General features: G+C 37.2%; 1 protein-coding gene across 2 annotated transcripts in view; it reads left to right on the top strand.

Annotated features, from left to right (window-relative positions):
• Positions 1 to 6267: 6267 nt before the first annotated feature.
• TFEC (transcription factor EC) overlaps positions 6268 to 21486 on the top strand; it is a 37273-nt gene continuing 22054 nt past the window's right edge. The window contains exons 1-2 of one of the 2 annotated variants that reach the window (XM_082308955.1): positions 6268 to 6513; positions 8803 to 8898. In XM_082308955.1, coding sequence (XP_082165081.1) covers positions 6433 to 6513; positions 8803 to 8898 — 177 coding nt within the window. In that variant the 5' untranslated portion in view covers positions 6268 to 6432. The remainder of the gene's footprint in view (positions 6514 to 8802; positions 8899 to 21486) is intronic. The other variant, XM_082308954.1, reaches the window with a different exon arrangement.

Raw genomic sequence — 21486 nt, 5'->3', positions numbered from 1 at the left:
ATTCCAGTTATTCAGTTATTATCCTAGTACTCAGCTTTGAGTCCAAGAATGTTTGAAAAAAGTATATCTTCAATTTGGCTAATGCAGCTCTTCCAGAAAGTCATTGACCCTTAGTTTGAAGAAAACAGCAGTTAGAGCATTTCCTTTTGAGTATTTCACTGTTTATTCACATCATTTCCGATATGAGCTTGCCTAACATGCTTGTGGCCAGTGGCTCTTGCCATGCTTTCTGTGCTAGCTGAAAGACCCTGTCACGTTCAGCATCTCCCACAAATTTCACAAATTCCAATTTGATAACAGGAATAGAGCTGAGTTTCTTTAAACTTTCATTGAAACACTGTTTTCTCAGTCTTCAGTTACTTCCATAGTTCTTTTCTGCATCATTTTTAATTTTTTCAACAATGTTTTAAAAATGTTTAGGGTAAAAATATTTTTAGGATTCCATTATTGATCCCACGTGAGCCATAATAAAAGCAGAGTAAAGCCAGGCTCCTATTCACTACTTCCTTTATGCCATTTTCCCTTTCTTGCTATAGCATCACCTGGACACTCTTGCTGAGTTGCTGGTTTGTTAAGACCTCAATTACTTTACAGACTTGTTGCTTGCAGTATTTTCTCCATTCAGTTTTCTCCATTGTTGCATCATGTATTTCTTCCTTCAACACATGCAGATGTGTATTTGGCTGACTGGGAACAAATTTTCTTTCAATGGGATCACTACACTAAAAAATATTCTGTTCAGTCGGTTTTATTTTTCATTAGTCCCAAATCACTGGTGGAAATGTTGAGTAGTATAAGACTGAAGAGCCCCTCTTTCTGATGCTGAGCCTTTGCTGATTACTTTCTTATGCATGTTCGTCAGCCAATTCTTAATCCAGTTAAAACATGCTTTATTGATATTGTGTAGTGCTATATTTTTAATTAGAATATTGAATGATACTAAGTCAAAAGGCACACAAAAGTTGAAGTGTATTATACCTACATCGTTACCTTTGGCAACCTAACTTAAAATCTCATCAAAGAACAGAAGTAGATTTGTTTGACAAGGCTTATTTTGCAGAGAACTCTGTTGACTATCATTAATTATATTCCTATCTTTTAATAATTTATTAATTGAATCTCTTTTCAGTTTTCCTATTATTTCTCCCAGGACTGATGTTGGGCTAAGCAGCCTGGGAGTACAGGTTTCACTTGTTTGCCCTTAGTGGAATACCAATACAAGATGTAAAATTGCTACTTACTGGAATATCACTGACATTGTTCCTGCCTCCTTTAGGTCCCCTAAATATGCCCTTTTTCTTACTTTTGGCATGCTAAGTATTCTTTTACTAATGGAAAAAAATCTTATCAGCAAATGTGGAAGTAAAATAGTTTATGTAAATAAACTACTGAAGGCCATTGTGCAATACGTTAGAAATGAAAGTAAAATTAGTGTGAATGTGGGAAAAGATGTTACACAACTCTACCGCAGTTTTACAACATGATGATGTGTGCTCAAATTAGAAACAGCAATTGAAGAAGTTTGAATATGAATCTGTAATTCTGAAAGGCTGTTATGTTCTTGTTCTCAGAACTGGTTTGTCAGTGAGATATAAAATAGAAATAGGTACAGTCAGTTACATGTGCATTGGGATCTTTTCTGGATTACAAAATCCATCTCAAAGTGTTCATTTCTATTCTAGCTTTGTTCTGGTGGAATTAAAATATTTGAGTTTGGGCTGGATGCTTTTGGCTCCCTGCATGCTTGATGTTTCTGGTTCTGAATAGGCTTTAGTTTCATCATTTAGAAAGCCAAATAATAGACAAAAGCAGCACCTGGTAGGGAGCAAATTATTTACTGTTGAACTTTATGCTGTCCTTCACTCCTTACACAATCTGAAATAATTAACATTTAAAGTACATGTCAACAGCCACTGCAAGAGAATGCCTGGGAGGAGAACCAGTACTTCATCTGCACAAATTTGTCACCTTGTTACAGCTTGCACACACAACAGTCAAAAGAGCCTATATAACTTCAGGAGGACTTGAGAGGAAGGACCAGGTCACTGACTATACTGAGAGCTAGAGCAGGTGTGCCAGTAGGAAAACATTAAGTCCTGGGCTGTGTCTGAGGCTTCTCTGAGTCAGGATCTGGATTGTCAAGTCATCACTGGGTGCCTATTTCTGCTAGGGATTCCCAGAAATCAAGCATATCAACAAGCAGGGTCATCCATTTCACAAAAAAATAGGAAGGCAGAGAGACATTTAATAGAAAATGGTCTGCTGAGAGCTAGAAAATATGGTTTATCAAATCACACTCCTAATTTGTGTCAGAGATGAGAACCCAGATTCCATGGAGCCGCCAGCTTCTTAGATGCTCTACCCTGAAAATCATCTCAAGGTCTTCCTTTAAAGCTGTTCTCCTTTAAACAAATGATTAAATATTCATTGACCCAGAGAGAGGAAAAAAGGAAGGTAACCCTATATTCAGACTGTTGTGGCAGTAAAGGGTGTGTCAGCATCAACATTGCAGGTCTTTGGTCCAAAGAAACTTTAGTCATTTTATGTATAGGAGGACTCCTAGATCAGAGAGATTCAGATACACTCACCTTAAAATTTCACATAGTCTCTGATAAAATGTTCTCACAGGTTATGGGAACTCCTCAAAAGATAAGGAATTAGAAAATTAGTCTTCCAAAGCTGCTAGAGGATACCATACTTGGATTATTGAGTGAAATAAGGAAGCTTCTACTCTGAATTTTTTTTTTTTTTTCCCTTCAGTTTTCTGTGGAAGGACCTTATCCGGTGGATCTAAGATATGCACATGGTCAAGGTCTCTAAGCAGCTAAGTGCATGTTGCTCTGAGCTGTTTTACTTGTGGGAATACTTATGTGTAGGAGTGATCTTCCAGTTATTTTGCTTTTTACATTTATTTCACCGAATACCCTAATCTGCTACCATTTTTCCCCCAGACTTAATAAAGATTATCCAGAGTTTCAGTATTTAGACTACCAATTCAAATTTCCCTGGCTATTTCTAGATGTATCTTGCTTTCTCAGGTGCTCAGGGTCTTGCTCAGTCAAGTTTTGAAAACCTCCAAGGATGAACATTCCCCAACCTCTCTGGGCAACCTGTGCCAGTGCTTAGCCACTCTTTTTACACCATTAAAAAGAACTTCAAGTCAATGTTTAATGTTTGTAATTATGGGAATAGTTATTTAAAAGAGTTTATTTAATCCAAAATTTTCAGAAAACCTAAACTGAGCTTAATAATACTGATATAAGATAATAAAAGTCATCCAGCGTCCCAGTGGAGAATAAACCAATCATACTTGGTATTTGACACTTGACTATCAGGTTTCATAGAAGTATTAAGTTTTGAGTTTCCGCTCTTATTTCACATGTGTTACATGGGCAGTTTTAACTGTCATTTCTAATTTTTGAGAGCTTGACTTTGCAATCTTAGTATTCCTTTGGCATAGTGTGGCTTTTTTTCCCCATTTATTATACACTAGCAGTACAATTATAAAAATAATAGGCCAACTCTGCTTTGTTTCTACACAGTGGTTTGACTTTCAAAAGTGCTTTACTTCTTGTTATTAGCATTGACTTCTAAGACTTATTTAGACATATAAAGATGGTCAGGGATTGCAGCTTTATGTACTTTTTGAAAATCAGGGCATAGATCCCTTTTTAACCTCAATGGTTCTGCTTTGTAATGACTGCAACTGGCACAGTAAAGGGGATGGAGGATGGAGAGGCTTGCAAAACCATAGCAACAGATCCCATTCGCAAAGCTTTAAATTCTTTTCCTGTTTGTGGAAGTTCAGGACAGTACCAACAGGATATAAGCACTGAAAGAATATAATAGAAAATAAGCATTCCTGATAAACTTGATTTTTGACTTAGTCAGCAGTTAGCTGACTGTCTTTACAGATCCTCCCCCAAACCCAGTGGGATGACCCTGTGGTGCTTCACTATGAAATCAGGCTGCACAGAGGTTTCAGTCTGCCACTGGCAATCTGAAGTCCAGAGGAAGGAAAAAGCAAGCCATTGACTTTTCAGCAGTCTTCTTTTGGCAGAACCCACTTCCTTATTAAAATTCCTTATTAAAAACAAACTTTAAAACAAGGCAGTATAGATTTTGGACACTGAAAATTTCTCATGTTTCCCATTTAATTTGAAGATATTTGATATTCTGGATTTCACGCTTCAGGTAGGCCGGTAGAATTTCTAAGACAACAATTTGTTGCTCATTACAGAGTGATCATCAGCTTCATTTAAGAGAAAAAAGTTGCTGGGCTGAAATGCAGTAAATGCATTTGTAGCCTATGCATTGATCCCACTCCCGTTTATGCTATGCAAAGAAGCTGTGCCTTCAAAGCTGTTGATTGAAGTGTTCTGCATTGCTGAAAAGAGATCTTCATCAGTTTAGGTGGTGCAAGGGTCTGGGTAGTGGTCACTTTGCATGGTTTCGTTCAGTGAGCCTAGAGTCCAGCACAAGCACGAAGTGTCCGTGGGTGCTTCTGAAACAGCAGCAGAAAACAAGGGTGCACAGCAAATTCCTGCTCTGGCCATACAACGGGACATATTTTCTTTCCCTCAGCACATTGCATTTTGCCCAAGATCGATACTCTTGTTAAACTGGCATGCAGTAGATTTCATGTTTGGATTCTAATTTAGGAAACTGCTTGCATGCCTGCCTTTCAATGTGAGCTTAAGTCTTACTGAGGCTGAAGGAGTAAATAGATGCATAAGAATCTGAATGATTTGGGATGGTTTTACATGTATCCTTACACATGATAAGTCAGAGCTTAAATTAACAGTGCATTATACACTTTCTAAAACTAACACAAAGATCTCAGTTAAGACAAGTAATATCATGATTTAAGTAAATCCCAAATACACATGCAGTTTTTAAAACCTTGCATGGGATGCATACCTTCCTAACATAAAACGGGAAAAACTAAACCGTGTCTTTAAGATTTTATATCAATATTTTGATGGAATATTATTTAATAACTTTAAGGCTTACATCAAAATAATTAATATTATATTCATTACTGCATGGCTTAATCTTTTTTATATGACTAGAAAATTAGTTTAAATAAGCATAATTAAAATAATTCTAGACATGCCACCATAACATGATTAAAAATAAAGTAGGTGCTGCAATATTGTACAAAAAATATAACTAATTTAAATGCAAACCCCTTTTATGGGCTATTTAGCTCTGCTTATGTATGTTAGGGGAAATAAAAAGAAGTTTAAATGACTGATTTTTAATTTTTTTTTTTTAGCAAAAAGGGTGGCAAAGCAATTCTTGCTATTATTTAACAAATATTAATCATGCTTACACAGAGTTCACTTGAGAAAAATTTATTACAAGAAATTTGTGACCAGTCATGCCATAAGAAGAGGAGAAAGCCACAGGGCTGAAATGACAGTAAGGTTTGTGTATGCAGTGCTCCTCTGGTAGTTAAATTGCAGGAATGTGACATTGATCTGAAATGGGAGCTGTTTGAAGTAGCAACTGTCAATCTCTGTAATCAAAGGATGGCCCAAAGTCTTACTCAATTAGCCATTTTGGCATGACCACTGAGTTCATAAAGTCCTACCAACTCAAAAAGTGATCTGTCCTCAAGAGGCACTTCAAGAAGACTGCGTGGTTTGAGGATAGTGAACAGTCATCCAGGACTATAGCTTGGAATCTTTATTTTTTTTTTTTCTTCCCCAAAAGTGTAGCAATGCCTCATTTAACTGACTGTACTTATTACAAGGTGAGTCAAATGTGGATTTAGTTATGAGTGAATGTCTACTGCTGTTGATATTACTTGAAGTTGGTTGGATTATGTTTTTCTTTATACATTTATTTACCCTTTCAAGTACGAAAGAGTAAATACACTGTGATTTTAATTTTAGAGTACTATGCTTGTAGATTTGATTGTAATGATCAGTGATTTCAACAGAGATCATTCTTAAATGAGAAGAGAAAAATGTGTAGCGTACTTCTGGTCTTTTCTCAGGATCATGTTTATCTTTTCTAATTCTCTTTTTCTTTGATAATTATTCAGAAGGTTTATTCAGCTGTGTTAGGGGAAAATAGTACAGAAATAAGAAATGTGTAAGGATGCAAAACTGAAAAAAAAATTATGGTTAATAATAATTCTATCCAAGTGTTATTAAAGCTGAATCTATTGTTCTGAAGATTTTAAGTGAACATCTGGACAAATACTGGTGCCAGTAGCTTGAAACTTTAGCAATTATTTTCATTCCTTCACAGGTCCAAACACACTTGGAAAATCAGTCTAGATACCACATACAGCAAAGCCAGAGGCACCAGGTGAAGCAGTACCTGACCCTCGATACCAAGCTGTCCAGCCAGACGCTCTCCCTGTCCCACTCCCACACAATCCAGCCCTTGGGAGTGACCTCCATTTTAAGAAACGGACACATGCCTCCTGTTAGCGATATTGGCACACCAGAAAGTCCCGTTACCAAGCTGCTGGCCCTTGGAGGAGAACACGAAAATGCGGTAGGGCTGTGCTGGTGAAAGGAATGGGGAAATGGGCTTTGCGTACGTCTACAAAAATGCTACATGACACACTTTGTTGGTGGTTAGTGTTGGTAGTGGGCAAGAGATGACTTTCTTTACTTTCATGGGGCCTTCGGTTGCAGTACTTGCTCCCTGAATCCTTTTGGATTACGTGGGTGATTCCCTTGAATGCCTGTGAATAGCCTGTTGCATGATCAGGCTTCTAAATTACTGCCAGTTAAAATGTATTGTTGCATCTTTTTATCTATGATGTGTCATATTGCTGTATGTTTTTTGAATATGTATTTTGCAATTCAAAACTTTTTTTTTTCAGTTGACAGTTATTCCTGTCTAAAAGTATTATCCTAGATTCATAACAAAGTTAAATACTAATTACTTTAAAGATGTAACTGAAAGAATCGCTCATTCATTTTTCAGTTAGCTGATATATTTATATATGGGTTATCTTGGGTAAACTGGCGTAGATATGCTAATTTTAGTGCCACCATTGTTTTTAATAGAGGTACAGCTGTTATACAATGTCAGATTCTCAGCCAGTGTGAGATGTAGATCATTATGGCCTTTAATACTTCAATAGATTTCAAGAGAGACTGTTATTACGTAAAAGGGGAATTCCTACAGAAATAAAAAATGGAGATTCTGTATCGTATCTTGGGCTTTAATAGAACAGAAGAATCTTACAAATACACTGTGACCCATTTGAGCATTTGGACATTACGCAGCTAAGCGTGAGGAAACCGAAAAAAATGAACCCAACATTTCCTGGAGAGCTCATCTGGGGCCCATCCATTCCTTCTGCATCGACAACTGACATTTTATGTCAGGTTTATGGATTACTGGAGCCACTAGTCTGCAAAGATTGTTTTAGATGGCCTTTGTGGAGGCTGCTGTGGTCACCTCTGTGCTGGCAAGTGCAGTGCGCTGCAACCGTTCTCAAGCACTTTGGGTATTTGACCAGGAACAACCGGTGTCCACTGTAGTACCACTCTCTGTCCTTGAGAGCAAGACGGCTGCTTATAAACCACTGTCCTGAACTATGCCTGGTGATGACAGGGAGAGTGATAGTTGGCACAAGCCAAAGTCCTTGTAGGCATCACTCCAATAATTTGAATAATCCCATCCCAGAATCTCAGGCAGATGAAGGGCACAGTGTAATTTCCTAGTGGCAGATGTGCCCTGTGGTTCAGTGTAGGCGGTAGGCATGTTAGTAACTAATACAGAGCCAACACACAGGTTGGTGCACTGAACTGTATTCATTCCTATTCTCTAATTGCTGGCATTTCCTGGCATCCTTTTGGCCCAGACAGCACTTTCCCAAATAAGTCTGGGCACCACTCCTTGGACAGCACGTCTGGTTTTTGGAGAGGGAGAGGAGTGCATGTATGAGCTGTGCTGGGCCACGTGGCCTAAAAGTCTGTGTTGAAAGGTCTCTGGCCTGCATGATACTTTCTTTCATTGCATAGGACCCTCTAAATTTCCTTCAGCTACATCCCAAGAGCTGCTTGAAAAGCCTCAGAGCACGAGTCAACTGCTCCTGCAGACAGTAGAGTTAACAGTGACCGGTTCATCATGGGATCTTTCCCAAAGTTATTTTGTGGATGGAACCAGACCAAAATTATCATTGAAAACTCATGCTGTACCTTGTCCAAATCTGTATATGTCTATATGTCTGCAAAGTATTCACTGTTTCATCCCAAGTAATTAATTAGCTATTCCATCTGCTTCAGTAGCTTTTGATTCAGATTAGAACAAAAGTGGCACCAGAAGGCTGGCTGGAGAAGTACCCAGTGTACTGCCAAACACAACACAAACCTCTGCCTGCTGAATCTTGAGAGCAGTGTGTAACACCAAATCTCGAGTGACTCATGCTCTTGCAGAACCACAGGTTCCTTTCAGCCTTCCTGCACCAATGCAACAATACACTGTGGATATGACACATTTGATGAAGGTGACAGACCACAGTTACAACTTAGCAACACACTCCTGTCATCTGATCTTGGTGTTGCAATAAGGGGTTAAAAAGGGGAATGGGCTGGTGTTTGGGAGGAAAGAAGTAACTTGCTAAACCACAAAAACTGTTTTCACAAGAAGTAAAAATTGTGAATATTGTGTAAAAGTGCTTGAATTATTTGAATTTTAAGATATAAACTTCTGAAATTCAGTTTTATTGATGTAATAAACACTCAAGATTATTTCCTCTGTATTTTCAGAATAACATTGTTTCCATTATTATTTGTATTTACTCGTTTTAAAATATTATTTTATCAGATGGAAGAGGTGATTGAAGACATAATCAATATGGAATCGAGTTTTAATGATGAAGGGATAGGTTGTTCTGAAACTCCTCTACTAATGCAAAGAACTGTAAGTATTTTGTGGAATTTCTTCTTGCTGTTTATAATAGAGAATTTCATTGAGTGATTCAAGCACATGTCACACATCAGAGGCTAAAGCAGTACTATCAGTGAATTATTCTCCCTTCTGTTCAGTTTCTTGTCTTTTTGTCAAGAAATATTATAGGAAAGGATTCCAATGTAGGGGACACAGCTGTTTTAAGTGGCATGAATAGCATTTGGGGTTCTAGTCCAGCACCAGGTCCAGTGCATAACCAATTGGAGGTACTAATTCCCATGCAGGACTATGGATATGAGGAGTTTCTAGACCCTAGAAGGCCTTTTAAAGTCTTGCTTAAAGATCCTTCTACCTCATCTAAAAAAGTCAAAACTTCCCCATGTAATAATTTCTACAGTACAGTAGTTTCTCCAGTGTCTTATGTTGAAGTAAGGGCGGGCTCTATTTCTTGACTTTCATAAAGGCAAGTGGCACTTAATTGAATAATTTCAAGAATAAAGATGAGAAATGTCACTTTTCAGATGAAATGCTTTATAGGAATAATTGTAACAAACTGTTATAATTTTGTAATGTCTTTTTGTAAAGAAATGACAGAGGAGTAACAAAGGCTACTTACATTTCCATATATGTTACATATTTGAAGAGGAAGGATGGACCTTTTCTGGACACAACAATGCATAGAGCATTATTATTTGTGAAAATAACATCTATCAATAAATGTAATGCAACACACTTTATAGAAGGGATGTTCTTTGTTCTCTCAACCCTGATTTATCTTGGGAACCTTTTTGCACAGATTTTGTCCTCAGGGCCTTAAAATGGGTACTAATAAAGGGAATCTTCACTCTAGTGAAGGCAGAAGGATTTTCACAGGTTATGACAGTCTACAAAGTTCATTTCAGAATACAGAGTCGGGTGCTTGCTCTTAATCACCCACTGGAGGAACATCTTTTTCTGACTACAGAACATCACCGGCTACAAAAATGTATTAGGAGATAAGATCTCTATGCCTCTGCATTGCCCGCCACACAGTCCACTATTAATGGCAATTAATAGTTCCACGAATACCTGGCATTTGCATGCCAGCTACAGAACTAATACAGTCAGTCTAATTTATACATATCTCAGTACAGATCATAGCAAAGAAATGCTCCCTGGGGAGTGAATTAATATTTTGGCTCAAATTAACATGAGGCAGGGGAGGATCCTTTCAGGTGTGGTACCGTGGGATGCTGATGAGAGGCATGAATTCTGGGTTTTGGATTAGACTCACACTCCCTCAACACCTTTTAAAACTGGATGATGTTAATCTATGCTAATTCCAGCCTCATTAGCCTTTATCTTCAGCCATGAAGGACATATCTCTCTAAAATGTATTGAATACCCTATTCTTGACGAGCAAAGAAATATGCTGTGACTTTTAGGCCTAGCTGGTATCTCACTTGCAAAAATTTGAGACTCCTGCAATGCCTGTAGGCCAGGTAATTGTATTTAGATTTTTGTTTGTGCTGAGGAAATCACCAGGCTGCTAGGTAAGCCAGGGAATAGCGTCTATTTCCAAATCTCTCTGTGCAATACTATGGCAAAATGAAGCCTGCCTTCAACAAGGCATGTGAACTGTGCCAGTGTGGAAGCAATCAAGCAGTGCCTCTGCCTCTTCTGTCTTCTCTTTTGGCAATGTGTACTCCAAAAATACATGAAAGAATTGGGCAGATGGTTTAAGGCATTTAGCTTGTGACTCAGGGTTTTATGGCATCTTTCAGGCAACATCCTAAACATGCCTGCAAAATTTTGGTCATAAACTGTGCAATAGAGAAAGATAGAGAGGCAGGTAGAAAATATGTTCTTTAGATCCAGTTTTTCAACATCACATTAAACATAATGACATTTTGTTTATATGAATTAAAAATATATATATTACAACAGTGTGGACTAGGAGACATGACTAGAAATGAGAGAACATCTAATTCCCCTGAGAAGATGAACTGGGGTTGTGCTGCACTTAAACAGAGATTCTTATTGCTTCTTATGTACTTCGGCACAAGGTGCCTGACTATGGTGGCTGCCATCGCATAGAGTAAGTGAGATCACAAATGAGACTGAGTTGCCCATGGGCCTGGCTGACTGGATGTTTGCTTCCTCCTTACATTTCTCCAGTGTAATGCTTAAGTATTTTTAGGGTTGCATCTTAGATTTTTCCTTTCTTGGTGTTGTCTTGAATTTGTCCAAACTGTGCAAAGTAGTCTCTCTAAAATTATGAAAAAATCTGACTCTCCTGGTTTTCTGAATATGGTATAAGGCTTGGGTTTTTTTCAGCAAAATTTTTTCTTGAACAAGCCAAATTCATGATGCCATTTTCTTTTCTCATTTTTCTCAATAAATAGTGGCTGAGATTAGAGACTTTGCAGTGCTACCTGTTGTGTGTTGCAGTGAATTAATGTTTGCTTTAGTTAGATGCACCCATGTACCATTTTAATGGCACATTAAATGAGGACATTCAATTCTATGAGACCACTCATGTGAATAATTGCTCAGAGGCTCATTGTCTGACCCTGAATTAATGAATTACAGTCATGTATTAGTAGAATCAGAGAAGTGAAAACAAGAACATCCCTCCATCTCTCATTAAAATTATTACAGCTTCTGAACAGCAGATTGGCTGGCTTTTATTGTGTTTGGCCCCAAATTCATAATTTTATAAAACTCTCTGGTTTTGGGTGGCAACTTAAGAATTGCTCAAAGTAGGGAATTCTCTGGCTGTGTTTGTATTGCTCTTAACAGTAACCTAATTGTAGAAACCTACTTTTTATAATTATTTTTTAGAAGTTGCATTAAAATATGACTAGGTCCTCCCTATATGCAAGTGGTCTTGATTCTTCTGAAAGTATTTGTAAACTCACTTATATCTTTGTCCAGAAAACACAGCTGAAATCAAATCATAACTATTCTTATGAACTATCACTTGATGAAAATTGCTCACCATGGAGAAGGTAGGATTTAATAAAGAAACCATGACGATAACACCAATTTAAAGTCATTTTTTCCTTGTCATAATAATTTAGTCTTATGAAACTCTTTACTAACCGACAGCAACATATTTATCTATATTGTAAGAAATCCATTTATTCTTTGAGTATCATATTAGGAGCGACAGGTTTCTTCCTGACCTTATAGGAATCATTAAAAAAAGGAAACAAAGACTATATGAGTGAGTATGAGCTAAATAATGTTATTTATATCAGATATGGTGATAGGCATTTGAAAAGTAAACATTTTTCATTTTTATCAGACTTTCATTCTTATTCAAAATCCTCACAGTCTATTCAACATTCTGTAATGAATTCAAAGTTTATTAACTTCCAAATGCTTAGACCACAGGAAATGTACCTGTGGAGGTCTGTTAATGTAAAGCATATATGATACCATCATTAAAAGTATGGGGCAAGTTCTAAAAAGCTGTGGTCTCCATTCCTTTTAATATCTGAAAAAGGCAAGTTTAAGAAACATGTGGTATCAGGGGAAATATGGAGAGCATTAGTCACAGTGAAGAGAGCCAGAAAAGAGCAGAGTTAAAAAATAGGATTTCTGTGCTCTTCAGGGTTGGATTTGACAGTGTGTGACCTAGTGAATCTCTACTTGTTACTAAATGTTGTTTTGTCTTGCTAATATATGTATGCAGCCCTAGGGCTCACCAGAAAACCCAGTAATTTAGTAAGCACAACAGTGATCTCTATGAAAACATTTGGCATCTTACCAGTACTTTCATTCAGAAATAACTGCTGTAGCCCAGATAATCACTGTACAGCTACTGGGATAATATCTTCTACTTGACATGCAGTCCACTAAAACTTACATCAAAAGCAGTAGGAGATTGACTGGCTTGGAATGAGAATAAAATGAGAGGATATTAATGTTCTGCAAGGGCACAGGCTTCTCTTGCACTGTGGTGGGTGGGACAGGATGGAAAATAATTTAATTTTGTGAACATTTCCAAGGATTCTAAGTTGTGTTTTGTTCTGGTGAAGAAGAAAACAAGAGCTTTCAGAAGTACTCTTGAAGAAGCCGAGGGAGAGAGGCTGTGTAGCAGTTAGATGGCTGGTGGTGAGAGCTAAGGAGTAGTGCAGAGTAGTGCTTGGGGCAGAGCACTACCATAAAACTGGACTTCAAAAAATCCCATGCAGTGGCCCAACTGGTGATCCATTGAATCAGGTGGGCTCACTGTTGCTAGAGTAGGAGGTATTGAATGACTAAACAAAATGGAGCAGTTCCTTTCAGATCGCTTGGAAGAGAATGGAAAGCTTCTCCATGGAAAACCTTTTCATTGATTTTTTTACCATATCCAGTAGTAGATAGAGCCAAGAAAAAAATGTTTCTATGTTGATTTATTCATAATGTTTAAGAAATAGGGTTTTTTAATTATTCCCCTGAATGAGCTTGCCAGCAGGCACGTTTCCTGAAAGCAATGGCTTCTAACCAATGGAAAGGACAGATTTTATTATTACATATGGATAAATGCACCATAAGTGTGATCTGAAGGATTATTCTTAATCAGGGAATAGAATAGCCTTGGTAGTCCTCGACAAAGCTGGAACAAATAGCTGTTAAAACAAGTTATTAAAAAAAAAAAAATCTGCAAAATATTTTCCAGAATTGTTCTTTCCTTTAAAGGAAAGAAATACTTAAAGATTGAAACAGCACTGATTCCTTCAACAGCTCCAGCTCTAACTGCATACTGAAATCATTATGGTGTCGTTGGTGCTTTGAAGTTCACATCACCTCAGAGATTTGGAGCTGTCACAAACAATGAATCTGTTGTTGGGAACTTTGTCTATCTGTGAATCTAACCAAATTTCTTCAGTCCTTCTTTGAATCTGAATTGATATATGTGGTATTTATATACTGGGAAAAGAAAATTAAAAAAAAAAAATTATTGCTGTTTGTGCCATTTTAATTAAATGGTACTGCACCTCAGTTGAAACTTGGTTTAATTATTAGATAATCAAAGAATAATTACATAACATTAAGACATTATATTGGATAATAATCTATTATTATTTGTTATGATTAGAAGCAACAGCTAAGGGCCAGCAAATCCCACAGATCCCATTGCTAGTCATCTCCTGCTTGGGTGGTGTAGGCAGAAACAGAACAGCACAGATCTGGCTTGTCTGGTACTTTGGGTTTTGGATAAGGATAGAAAGAAAGAATGAACTACCTGTCATGGTTTGTTCATTTGCTGGGCCATCTCCATACAGCTCTGAAGCCAAGACAGCCGCTCTTTCCCTCTGCACGCTAAGGAGCTTCGTGTTGCCCAGCACTGTAACAAGGGAAGGTGTAGATAGATTTTGCTCAGCTTTCACATCTGCTTTGCTCCCTCTCTAAGAACTCAAGTGGCTGTCTGTAAGATAAAGGGGCCTCTAGTGAAATCATTAAAAGGCCTCTGTAACGGACTGGTTGTAAAGACTGGGAGACAGAGGAATCACTAACACAGAGGGGAAGAAAAAGCACCTGGGCATGCTGAAAGGCAGGGGTTTTGCTAGCCGTTGGATGCCCGGGCTGAGCCGGTGGGCCAGCCGGGCGTGGGGAATGGCAGCAGCGCAGGGAGCGCTGTGCAAAGGCGTTGCCTTGCAATAGGTCACCTCTTGAGGGATCCTGCGAGGCTTCACTGCTTCACTTGCATTTCTTCATTTCATACATTCACAGTACACTATTTCAATAAGATTGGGAGCTACAGTCTGCTTCTAGTCCACTTTGGAGTCAACTCCATTTGCATTGCTCCACTTCTGTCACTCTTGCAGGTAAACAGCTTATGGACAAACCCCTCAGTTGCCCTGTGGCTCACTTGTATTTGTTCAGCTCCTTTGGCATTTGAAAAAGTCTTGTGCTGCACAGGCATGGACTACAGGTTAGATCAGGACAGGACTGGATAGATATTTTCCTTCTTTAAACTTTATGATTCTGTTAACTACAGCTGGTATAAAGTTCTGATTAAATCTGTTAACTCTGCATTTGATTTTATGGAGACACTATTTACTGATAAAAGCGCAGTGCAGTCTGTCAGTGAAATCTCACTGCTATTACAAGGTCTTTGAGGTCACAGTTTCTCATCATGGCATTAATAATTTGTATTTGTATTAATTATTTGTCAAATACTGATGGTTACCATCTGGATGGATTACAAAAACTGCTGTCTGTCCCATTCCCAGAAATCATACAGAAAAAAGAAATTTGAGTGGGTATCCTCCGAAGTATTTTATTCAATAATTGCTGTGATTATTCAATCATGAAGTAAAACCAGATTTCCATTAGAGTTGCATATAGTACTGCTGATCTAGGCAGCCCCCTGCTGCATAATCATGAGTATTTTTTATTTAGTGAATACCGATGTCATTTGGCAACCTTTATAAGTTTATAAAATCTACTAAAGTTCAAAACCATTTTAGAGAAAGGGCCAGACTAAACATTAACAACCTCATTTGCTTAGGTTGGGTAACTTGAAAAGGCTGCATAACATCAATGAAAATGCTTTGTCAATCACATTCTACACTAGATTAGTCTTAAAGTCCAAGGAAGAATCAAAGTTCACCTAAGTATATAAACTTCTGTCTAGCACTCCCTGGTATCACTTCCAAGTTTAACGAAAAAGAAAAATGAAGGAGAAAGAACAGTCCGTAGCTATTGAGGAAATAATAGACTCCTCAAAAATAAAACTGGTGAGCAAATATTTTCTTTTTCTTCAATAGTATAAAGGTGCTAGATAAGAAATTGTGTCTTTCAGTTGCAGAGAACTAACAGTGAAATGCACAAACTGAGAACTCCTCAGGCCTGTTTTCTGCAGCTGGAGGTGTCTTTTGCTTTCACTGCCACTGCCATTTTGAATGTCATACAGGTGCCAGATGAAAGTTTGTTTTCAGTATTTCATACAATATAGTACTTTGAGGCTGAAAGGGGCAGTGTACAGCTCTCTTGCATGCTCTAAGTACTCCAAATAGATTGGGTATGAGTGTTTGCAATTTACCTCATGCTATAGAAAAGGTCTTTATAGCATAGAGAATAGAATACTTTGGACCAGGAGAAGAACTGGAGAAGTCCACTTTTACACAGCTGCAGCACTCAAAAGCTGTGCAAAATGCCCAAATAGCTCCCCTCTGTCTCTAACACCCTAAAAGCACAATTAGACATTGTAATAACCCTTCTCTATTTTGGGGGTAGACCTCTGGCTGAAGGGAGCCAGAAGACTCAAGCTTCATGCAACTGGAGTAAATTTTTTCATAACTATGAAATGAAGGAAAAGTTCCTTTTTTCCTCTTTGGTTTTCTCTTTCGGAAAGGCAAATAGACATAAATGGAAGTATTATTCTAAAATATACAGTTATTTGTATGTAAGTACCTCTTACAAACATGGTCTTCATCTCAGAGCTTAACACATGTTGAACAGAGGTAAGAGAAAAGGATAGATAAGTTTCTATTCTCCTAATATGCACTCCTCACTAGTTCTAGGCTCCGGTGCAGCAGGATCTGCAAGCAAATTCCTGCTGTTTGGGGCCACCAGGCAGGTTCTATCTTATCCTGAAGCCCTAATGCGCAGCCTCTGCTGCATGTCTCATGCTGTTGTCGGTATGCAGCAGTGCAAGACCTAAAGTCCTTAGTAGATGACAGATAATAGAGAAGGCTACATTAAACTCCTTGGGGTCTGTAACATATAGGTTATGATCGTTTCTGGAGCTAAACTTTATGAATTTCTGTTAATGCCATTTACATAGGTTGAATAAAAGACTTGTGAGCTCAGATGGAACAACAGTGGCCACTTTGTTCTCCAGGCATAGTCAAGCTTCTTACTGCAAGATAGTGGAAACTAACTTGTGGAAAACATAAAGATTTCTTGAAGACCATTTTGAGAAATAAACTCCTGAAAGATACAATTGCTATTCTTAGCACCTCCTTCTCCATCAACCAAGGCCTTCTACAACCTTTACTATATGTGTACAGCAGTTTATGCAATTGTTAACTATGTATTTATATTTACACTATAAATAAACACATGTGAATATATCTGAAATCAACCGCTACAGAAAGGAATTCCAACCAAAACAAAACTCTGCATGGTACATGTTAATCCATCAGAACACAACAGATCACAGAAATCAGTAAATCTCTCACTGTTATGTATTGAGATACTTAGGTGATATGTGAAATGTAAGAGTATATAATATAAAGCATATTATATATATATAATATGTAATATAAATACTGGTAATAGAGATGTTAGCATCTATATTTAAGAGAAAAGGCCCCATATTCTAATCCTGTAAAAAATCTGGTTTTCACTTGTCCCTCAGCCTCAATTTTTCACTTTTCTTGTGTTGTTTGTTGTGTTTTTTTTTTTTTTTTTTTTTTTTTGTGCTGATGTTTATTTATTGTTTTTAGAGGAAGAATTTGAATGATTTGGTATATGCATTTACATATGGTAGCCAGAGAAACAGAAGAAGTTGGATGGAACCAGGAACTATTGCATTAGCTGGTGTTACCAGTGAAATAATCTTAGTAAACCAGCTAACAGAGCTGTCATTTAACTGTCATCTTTGGGTTTCACACCCTGGAGTTAGTGGGGCAGTACTCTTGTGATGTTTGATTTCCAGCTGCAAACTGGATGATGACAGTATCACAACCTCACTTCACTTTTGGTCTGTGTCTGTTATGTTAGTTTTGTAACCGGAAAAGCCAAGAACAGCTAAAAACATATAATTAAGAGATGATAACTGAAAGAAAAGAACTCTCCTGCAAAAGGTTGATTCTCCAGAAAATTCCTTTGCTTGGTCATATTTGATCAGACATTTATCTAGACAATGGACTTCTACGTATATGATCAGGGCAGGAATGTACTGTAACTGGGAATAAGAACAGAGTTCATTTTTCTCTGATGAATAATGAACCAGCTTGATGATCATTATTTGAAGATAAAAAATGAACCAGTTTTCATGCATAATATATAATATGTAATATAATATATCTGAACATTAAGTCCCTGGCTGAGGAGTGTGTAATTATGAGCCATGTTAAAGATAAATATAGAAGCAGATATAATTTGTTCAAAGGAAAACAAGTCTGAAAAGGGAAGCATTTCCTTTTCTGCTGTTCTCTTCAGATAATAAATAGAGGAACTGGAATATTTGGGTATTAGTTATTACTAAAGACCATCTATTTTCAAATGTAAGTATTTTGTATTGCAATTATAAAAGGACTTAAAACATTTAGCTGTGAATGGGATCTTCTTTTTCTAGACTCTAAAACCAGTATACTGCAACTTTTTTGACAGTTGACAGCATAAACATATCTTTACAAAGAAAAAGGATATCACAGCTTATGTTGTTCAACTTTCTTCAAGCAACACAACAATTGCAAAAGAAAGGCAGAGGTTGAACCCCGGTCTTCTCAGTACAGGACTTGTATTGACCCAGAAGATTATTCATCCTGTCTGCAATACCTTTGAATTAGATGAAAAGTCACAATTCACTAAAACGCACATTGAAGATACAAGAATTACGCCAGTTTTCCCCTTGTCAAAAATTGGAAACACCCGGTATACCAAATATTACTCTTTAGAAAATAGATTTGCAGTGACTGGGTTTATACACTTATTGATTAACTCACTATTTGGCCAAATTCAGTGCACATTTTGAAGTTCATCTGCAAACTTCAAAGACTGAAAAATAGTTTTGTTTACCTGTCATGAATAAACAGGAAAGGAATGACAAGGGATTAAGTATGTGTTTTTTATGTTTTGTACCCCAGTAACACAAATACCGAACAAACTTTTACTTGATGTGTAAAATGAACTGCAGACACAGTTCCAAATTTAGATTTCTACATTTGGGATGCATATATGGGATAGTAGTATAAAACCTTTGTAAAATCCCTGCTTCAATTTTTTTTAATTAAAATGAATAAGCAAGAACTACATTGAAATGGATGGATGCTAACATATTTTTTGTGGCTAAGAAGGAGAAGTAGCCTCATTTTACAAAACTGTTCTTTGAAGTGATGCTATCAATTAGGTTCATGAGAACATGATTTAAGTGGGATATATTTAGGGGGGGAAAGAATAAAGTATTGTACTAATATTTCACATGTGAACACTTTATTTTAGATGCAGCCTGAGCAAGTACTAATTTTTACCAAGCACCAAAAGACATTTTCTCTTGCAGATGTAGTACCTAACCTTTCAGTTTAGGCAGCTACACAGTTTCTTCTTGTGACGAGTAAAGGAGCATACCTTATGCTTCCCTGTTATTTGAGTTTGCCAACTCTGTAGGTGCAGTACAGGCAATCTGATCATGTGTAATAGAGTCAATGATCCTCAGGACAGTCTGTACTGCACATCAGCTGCTCTGCATGTATGCCATATTTCTGTTACTGCAGGAGATATAAGTATGTAGACATACTTGTTATGTTGCATGTCTGCAGTTATTAACTCCGAAAAAGAGGGTAGCAAAGGAAGTTTCTGTTAGCAGGACTATTCCTGCAGCTTGTTTCCCACTTGCCCTGTTTTTTATGGGCTCTTCTGACCTGGGCAGAATGAAGATCTCTGGTAGAGGCAGTCTGGTCCTGACATCTGTATTTTCTGGGGGCATCTTAACCCTTTTGATCATACACTTGGGCTTCCAAATGTGACTGAGGAAAGAAGACCCTGAGAGAAATGGTAGCTGGAAATAAGCTTCCACTAACAGGACAGTCCATCCTGCTGCCTGTTCCCATGTCCCTCAAGGGAAAGCAGACTAACTGATGCATTCTTTTGACCTGTCAGGACAGTCCAGATGCCTTTGGTGAAAATCTCTTGCTATCCTAGTCTTTAGCCATTTTAGGTAACTAGAACATGTAAGGTGTCTGCTCTTTAAAAATGTACATACCCTCCATCACTTCCATGATTAGTGACATCCTTTTGGATGTATGGAGAGCTGTTTGCTACTGGAATTAGTCTTTCTAGCTAGTACTGCAAATCCAGGGTTTGTCAATTGTAGCTTACTTTTATGTATGTATATTAGTAAAATGCAATATAGATTATATAGAAAGTAACTGAACTGTATTCTTTTCAGGTTAAGGGAAAAGCTAAAGAGATGATAAAGATTTTGTTAAAAGAGAAGATATTAATGAAGTGCTCCAAGAATCAATCCTGAGTCTCAGTTTATTTAATATTTTCATTAGTGACCTTGGTACAAAAAATACGTTTATACTGATGAAATTTACTGAGGAAGGAAAAGTAGAAAGTATTGCCAATACAAAGGAGGATGAGGATATCATAGAGGAAGAATTATATGACTGTGATGACAGAATAGTATAAATGGAAGGAATGTAATAGTACTGAGTGCAAGGTCATTCATTTAAATACTAATAACAGGAATGTCTACAGTAGGCTGAGAGCTCATTAACTGGAGATGACAGAGAAAGATCTGGTTACATTAGTTGCTCAGAGGATGACTATAAGCCATCAAAATGATGGGACTGCAAAAAGGAGATAAATATGATCTTAGGATCCATCACGAGAGAGATTTCCAAGAGACACAAGGAAATATCCACTGTGGAATTCACTGGGTACAAAACTTTTAGAATGCTGTAGACAAATAAAGGTGTCCACTCGTCAGAAAAACTAATTCAAAGAAAGAAAGGTAGAGAGAGGCCTGTTAAGACATATCACAGCATGGGAAGTCTGGCTAAAGAAGCATGGCCTGTACAACTTAGCAAACCAAGGGCTTATGGTCACTCACAATAATCACATGGTGTTGTTAAACAGTGAACTATATAAGTTAAAGGAACACTAAACCAAAACAAAATTTGTCTAGGAATGGAAATAAAAAGAAAGCTTTTTAAAAATAATTTGCACTCATTCAACTTTCAGAACATACTCCAAATAAAAATATTGGAGATGTGAAACCTAATTGATTTTAGACAGAGCATTATTCATTTATGAAACGGATTATGTGGTGATATGTTAAATGAACCCAATATCCAGGAAAAGCTTTCTAGTCTAGACTGGTCATTACCACCTTCAGCAGAATTTTTAAATTAAGAAAAATCTAGCTGACTTCGGAAGAGGGTTGGGCGGTTATTTTCTAGCTGTGCAACACTGACTGTGTTATCATAGACCCATGATCCTTACAGACTTGAATGTTTCTGTAATACAAACACATCATGCAAATATTAGCCAAAATGGAAAAAATACTTAAATAGTATGTAATCATGTAAGTGAACTCTATCATGACATAGAGCTGTCTAGGGACTACAGGTGAGCAGGCACAGATGACCCTTATCATATTTTATTTTTTTATTATGTATTATGTATATTTTTATGTATTATGTGTATTTTTATTATGTATTTTATTATCGTATTAAGAATCCTTCTCTTTTTTTCCTGGAAGATATGGAAATGCTATTTGGTTTAAGTCTTCCTTGAAATTACATGGCATTTACCAATAGCTGCCATGCTATGGGATTTGGAATACCACATTATTTCCCTTAATGAGGCGATGTTTTTCCTAGCTTAGTAATGTTTTCCTTTAAAAAAAAGCATGACTTGTTATTAGAGACTGCAAATTGTGATCACAGC

This window comes from Platalea leucorodia (assembly GCF_965183815.1).
Source record: "Platalea leucorodia genome assembly, chromosome: 4".
Classification (NCBI taxonomy): domain Eukaryota; kingdom Metazoa; phylum Chordata; class Aves; order Pelecaniformes; family Threskiornithidae; genus Platalea; species Platalea leucorodia.
The sequence above is the reverse complement of the archived record's forward strand: the minus strand, read 5'-3'. Positions and strand labels throughout refer to the sequence as shown.